Below are 6,602 nucleotides of genomic sequence, written 5' to 3' on the forward strand. Positions count from 1 at the left end.
ATCGCAGATAAATATATTCAAGACAAGAGAATTTATACTCCGAATGACATAAGAGCAGATATGCAACAAGAATACGGTGTTCAGTTAACATACCAACAGGCATATCGGGCGAGAGAAGTTGGTCTTGAAATAGTTCGAGGCAACCCTGCAGAGTCATACAACTTGCTCCCTAAATACTCTCACGTACTAACTACAGCGAATGAGGGTACAGTCACTCACCTCGAGCAGGATGGAGATGGTAATTTCTTGTACTATTTTGTAGCACTCGGATCTTCCATCAACGGTTTTATGCAGTACATTCGGCCTGTCATTGCTGTAGATGATACTCATCTCAAGGGGCTATATCGTGGAAGCATGTTCGTGGCAACATGTCTAGATGGTAACAATCAATTGTATCCGTTAGCCATTGGGATCATGGATTCAGAAAACAATGATGCTTGGGAATGGTTTATGATGAAGTTACACGGAGTGATTGGCGATAGACCTGAGTTGGTAATTATATCTGATCAATGCACTGCCATAAAGAGAGCCGTTCTTAAAGTATTTCACAATGCAACTCACGGCGTTTGTTTTTACCACGTGAAAGGTAACATTAAGTCACAGTTTAGAATGTCAAAAGCTCTTTGGGATCAATTTGAGCCTGCCGTTATTAATGCAGCAAAAGCATATGGCCACGAGGAATTTAAGAGACAACTTGAAGGGTTGTGGATGATCCACTCGGGTGCGGCTGACTACCTAAAAAATAATGTTGGTACCTGTAATTGGGCAAGGTCTCAGTTTGAAGGTAGGAGGTACAGCATACTTACCACCAACATCGCGGAGAGTGTTAATTCTTTCATGAGGGAACCGCGAAAATTTCCTGTTACTCATCTTGTTGATCACTTTAGGAAAATGTTGCAGCAATGGTTTTATGATAGAAAAATTGTGGCTGAATCAATGAGTACCGGCTAACAACATGGGCGGATGAAATTGTCACTGAGAGGAGAACTATAGCTGAAAGAATGATAGTTCAGCCTGTGTCTCCGCATCGATTTCAAGTTATAGGTGGTGGGCTTAAGGAAGGTTTGGTTGACTTGCAAAAGAAAACTTGCTCCTACAGAGTATTTCAGCTTGATCATCTTGTATGTGCTCATGCAATTGCGGCGTGTCTAACACACCGGGTGGATTTTATTAACCTTTGCTCGGACTTTTACACTACAGAATCGTTGACGATGGCTTATGCACAACCAGTGGAGCCAGTTGGTGATGTGGCTGATTGGGAAGTTCCAGATGAAATTCAGGAGATGCAAGTATACCCACCAGTTGAGGCACCACCACCTGGCCGTCGTAAAGAGCTCAGAATACCCTCGGCTGGCGAGGACGTTAACCGGCGGACTGTAAAATGCGGGCGGTGTCATGAACTGGGCCATAATCGTAAGCGATGTAAGAATCTCATTGCGTCGACTCGAAGTTAGTTGTATTATTTCAATGATTCGTTGGTTAATACTGTTATTGTTTTTTGTGTTTCGTTGGTTATAACTGTTATTGTTTTTTGTGTATTGTACACTGATATGTCATAAAACTTTATTTTATTTTAAATATTAAAATGTGAGCATTAAAATTATATCAACTTAAGTGCGCAAATTAAAATAAAAAATCAAGTTTCAACATTCAAATTACTACAACAGTTTACAATACAATATCATCATTAAATATGCCAACTGCAATCTTCTTTCTAAAGTACTCGACATGACTAGTGTTAAACTCCAATCTAAGCCCGAACATTAAATACATCGTAACCATCAATACAAAAACACTGCAATCGCCAGTTTTGGGCTCTTATTGTGGCGCGCTCTTAACTGCCATAACTTTTCAGGGGTCTGCACTCCGCAACTCAGGTCGGATGTTGTAGAAGCCAACATATTCCAACCATCGAGGGAATATAACTTCAAGTAGCTTGAATTTCAACTTGTACCTTTTGTCGTCGCAAAATGTGAGTAATGAGTCATAAATCCATACTTTGTTTTTCCGAAAGTCAACTCGTGCTACTACCCAATGCGCGCCGTCCAAGTTAACAGGGATGAGTAACTGTATATAAAAATTGAAAAACATGTTCGTTATATATGAAATTGAAATACAACCAAGAAAAAACGACAACTTGGATATTTTCATTATGGAGTATGTGAAATGCAATAAAATACATACCATATCGACATCCGTCATTGATTTGGACATTGTGTGCTGTCGCCCACAAAGATAATTATTCAAGTGGTCCTCGAATACTAATGAATCGACTGCACAATCTCCGTTGTTCCATAACTGATTCAAGAACACCTAGTACATAGATAACCAAGAAATGCATAAATTAACAAAACTTAAAGGCAATAATTAAAAAAACATAAATAGTATTTATAAGTTTTGTCGGCACGTTACCCAAAAAAATGTGTCAGTATGTGTGACATGTTGAACTAAGGCATTCGGATACTGCCGTTGTTTCTCGCTAATCAAGCGGAGATACTCGTGAATATGATGTTGAGAAACAGAAACATTACGATTTAAAAGATAAAATTTATACACAAATCCACAACACTCAAAGAACTTCGAAAATATAATTACCTCATCGCCTAGCCATCCCATTGAAGTTAAACCCAAAAGTATTTGAAAGAATGACCGCGGGTGCTGGACTCTCCGAACCATTGTCATATCACTAGCGAACCATCGATCAAACTCAACAAACAGACTACAATCCTCCAATCCTCTCAGTGGATTTATATCTACACTCGTATTCATGTCTTAGGTATGGTCCATGATTTGGGGTCGAGGTATAGGCCGGGCGTTCTTTCCTCGCCTGAGTGGAGGAATCATGTAAGGACTGTTACAAACATACAACGGTATGTACGCGCGGCCGAACTGGAGGCACCTCAGAGAACACCTACACACTCTCCCCACTAACATCCCCGTAGAAACTATACAATGACGTGGGCGTAGATAAATTTTGATTGCCCACGTCAGTATACACTCCATAGTCATCCAGGGCCTGTCCATTCGCCAAGATGAACATATTAAACAACTATTAAATTAAAAGTTAAACGAACATAATTATTAAATTTAATTATGCTCACCTCATACGAGCGTCCGGTGGGAGAATCCTTATTTGGACGTGTAGAAAAGGTGTCGATAAAGCCAACCACGGTTTCTTTAAAATCTTTTAATTCCGACTTTAATTCATACACGTTACGATCAATCTTATCCAGCCGTCGTCGCACGTAATCATTAAACTGCTTTGTCCTCGACTATTACAAAAGAAAATAAGTAAATCTTTAGAATAATAGTAAAACAATAATGATTAATAAAAGAAGAATATCGTATATTATTTATAACCTCAGAATCATGTGCGTCATCAGAGTCGGCAGGTGTCTGCTCCTGGTGGTCATCAACAACCACCTCATCCTCAGAAGTGTTATGACGCTGCTCTGGTGTTGGGTTTGGTATGTCATCATGCTCGTCATGCTCGTCTGATTGCCTTGAAACCGACGGCATCGCATTGATTGAGGGTTGGTGCTGTATCAAGTATCATTTAAAATTAATAAATGAAAAGTCAAAAATTTCGATTAAATATAATTTATAGTACTTAGATTTATAACCGACCTTATGAACCCAATCTGGAATGCTTGGCATGTAATCCTTCACAGTGAGCCAATATTTTTTGCTACTCTCCTTTGAATTTGGCTCAAGGGTTTGTAAAACGTCCCCCTGCCATAAATTCAATTGAAAATTTTAAGTATACATAACTTACATTTAGTAAAGTTAAAAAAATAACTAATACATATTACTTACAATACGAGATTCGTCGTTGAAGAACGAATAAACCTCAGCAAAGTTGATTCTCGAAGACGCCATGGGCTTCCATTGCACGATGCGGGGAATCTTGTTCTTCGTTTTCACGACACATGTTGACGGCAAACCTCCGATCGCTTCGTAAATCCAAGCCTGCAACAACCAAAGTGAAAAACCTATTAACACATCTATCAAATATTTAATACTATAAAACCTATTAATAAACAAAAAAACAATGCACCTGAACCCCGGACGTAAAGCCGTAAAGATTGTACTTTTCAATGTTATGGTCTAGGTTTTTCAACCGAGTCGTCTTAAATTTCTCGTTTTTCTCGAATAGTGCATCATCAAGACTATCGTATACCATTTCCCACGACACAAGACCCATGGACGGTTTCGGAAGTACTGTATATCATCAACTTCGTTAAGCCAATCGAAATTGATTTGACAGTGATTTTTCTTGCATTTAGTACTCTGTCCGCAAAATAAAATAGCGCAATCTTTAATGCGTTCATATCGTCTATTTCCTCAAATTTCAACTCCTTAAATAATGCATCGAATTCCTTAACATTGATCTTGCGATGCACACCACCAAAATACGTTTTACGTAGCCTATCCACTTTTTTGTCATCACTTAGTTCGATATCAACACCATATGAAAGTCCAGTAACCAGGCACCATTCTACAATTGACAAGCGAATCAAATGCTCACCAATTTGAAACCATAACTGATCCTCACGACTTTCTTCATGGGCCACTTGCCTCAGTAAAAAATTGTGCAAAATTACCCCACTAAATGAAAAACTTTGACACTCCAAGAAATGCCCAAATATATTCTTCTTGAACATATTCAACTGCCGCTTTGTTAATTTTTCCTCGATGACTTTTACTACCGAAGATAACTTACACATGCTCGAAATTCGACCAGGAAAGTGATCGGCATAACCAAAATACATCTTGCCTACTTCGATACCCGGTGATTCTGATTTCGCCATGTATCTGTAATATTTATAAAATTATTACATTGCATTTACAGAAAAAAAAAATTGACTTGTCAAAAAAAAAAAAAATGGGTGCGATAGGCAAAACTGGTGCGACAGAGCCCTGCCGTCGCACCAATTTGGTGCGACAGCACTGCTGCTGTCGCACAGATTGGTGCGAGAGGCTTGCTGTCTCACCGATTTGGTGCGACAGCGGGGCGCGCATGCGCGCGCCCCCCCCCCCCCCCCCTCCCCACCCCCAAAATTAATCCCCAAAATGGCTAACCTCATACTCCCAAATCAACATACTCCCAAAACACCACCAACCACCACAAACACCACCACCACCATTATTCTCAAACTACAACCATTATTATTCTAAAATTTCATTTTAAATTAATGAAAATAAGTAAAATGGCTAACCTAGGTTTTGTTGAAGGTTGTAGATCGTAGATCGGACGCCGATGAGAGATGGAGCCACCGCCGACGAGGGATGATGTTGCCGCCGATGATGGGAGTTGGTTCGGTTTGGGAGAGATGAGTGAAAGGGAGTGTTGGAGGAGAGATGAGGGAGAGGGGTATTTTGGTCTCAAAGGTTGTTTTATGACTAATGTTGATAGAAATTTGTTTGGGGGGTTAAGATGGAAAAAACCAAAACTTTAATGGTTATTAGTGTAAATTTCCCACCAAACTTCTGTGTGTGTCGACATTTTAAATATAAGTAAGTTTGAATTTTCAACGGAGTTTGGTAATTGCGCTGATCTATCTTCAGTTTTATTTTGTGATCACAAACACGTCAGGCCTTGCATGCATAAACACATATTAGATCATAGAAGTTTTATCCGACACTCGTGCAAATGAAATTTCAACAGCAGTCTAGTAATTTACCATTATTGTTGTTTGTTGATGTCACTGTTATTATTATTGCTACTACAATCTGGAATATCAAGTGTTTTAGTCGTGAAATTGGTTATATTGAGATATATTCAATGCTCTGACGTACTAGTGTTTGGTCAGCAATCACTTTGAAAGCTCAGTTTGAATAGGCACAATTAATGTTTAGAATGCGTCGCTATTCACTGGTGTATTCTGAAACTAGTACATTTAGCAAAACAAGCCTTCTTTTTGGTTAGATTGAATCCACAGTGGAAGTGAAAATACATAAACAAAGACCAAATTAACATTAAAAAAACCAAGAAAAATAGAAGGAAGCTAGTTTTTGGGCAAGTTATCTGAAAAGCCTACGCAAGATAGTTTTTCTCTTTAGTTTTTGCTCAAATATTATGCTTTAGGATAACAGAATGTCCAGGCTCTGAGAAAGATGCTGGATTCTCATCCATACAGCATCTGGAATAATAAAGTCATTTCTCTGGGAACTTTTTGTGACCCTTTCCTTGAAACTCAACACACCAATTGCAAAAATATAAGCATAACAACTACAAACCAGCTAAAGAGGAGTACTTTGTTTCCAAAACTTTATTGACAGTTACAGCATCTCGTTTCACTTTGGTGATACAGCAGTCATTGGTGTAAGACAGTAAGAGCATCTGATGGAAGAAAGTAAGTATCCAGTCAGACGCTTCACCTGCCCTGTGTCACAGTTACATTGAAAATAAGAGCTTAAAGTTCTAAGATTCGCTTGACAAAGATTCATGCCTCCTAGTCAAAGCAAGAAAATGAATAGAAAATGCAAAATACAACATAAAAAATAACCCATGACCTCTCACATACGTTATGCCAAGTCTTAGACACAAGTAAACATTCTACAATCAAACTTGTGAGAAAAATATAATTGCCAAACAATTG

The 6,602-nt window shown here is 38.7% G+C and overlaps 1 protein-coding gene across 1 annotated transcript; it reads left to right on the forward strand.

Moving 5' to 3' along the window:
* The first annotated feature begins 1,001 nt into the window (after positions 1-1,001).
* Positions 1,002-1,454, forward strand: LOC112098168. Its single transcript, XM_024183805.1, has one exon. The coding sequence runs from the start codon at positions 1,002-1,004 to the stop codon at positions 1,452-1,454; it is 453 nt and encodes a 150-aa protein (XP_024039573.1).
* The last annotated feature ends 5,148 nt before the right edge of the window (positions 1,455-6,602 follow it).

Source organism: Citrus clementina, unplaced genomic scaffold, assembly GCF_000493195.1.
Source record: "Citrus clementina cultivar Clemenules unplaced genomic scaffold, Citrus_clementina_v1.0 scaffold_5, whole genome shotgun sequence".
NCBI classification, from domain to species: domain Eukaryota; kingdom Viridiplantae; phylum Streptophyta; class Magnoliopsida; order Sapindales; family Rutaceae; genus Citrus; species Citrus x clementina.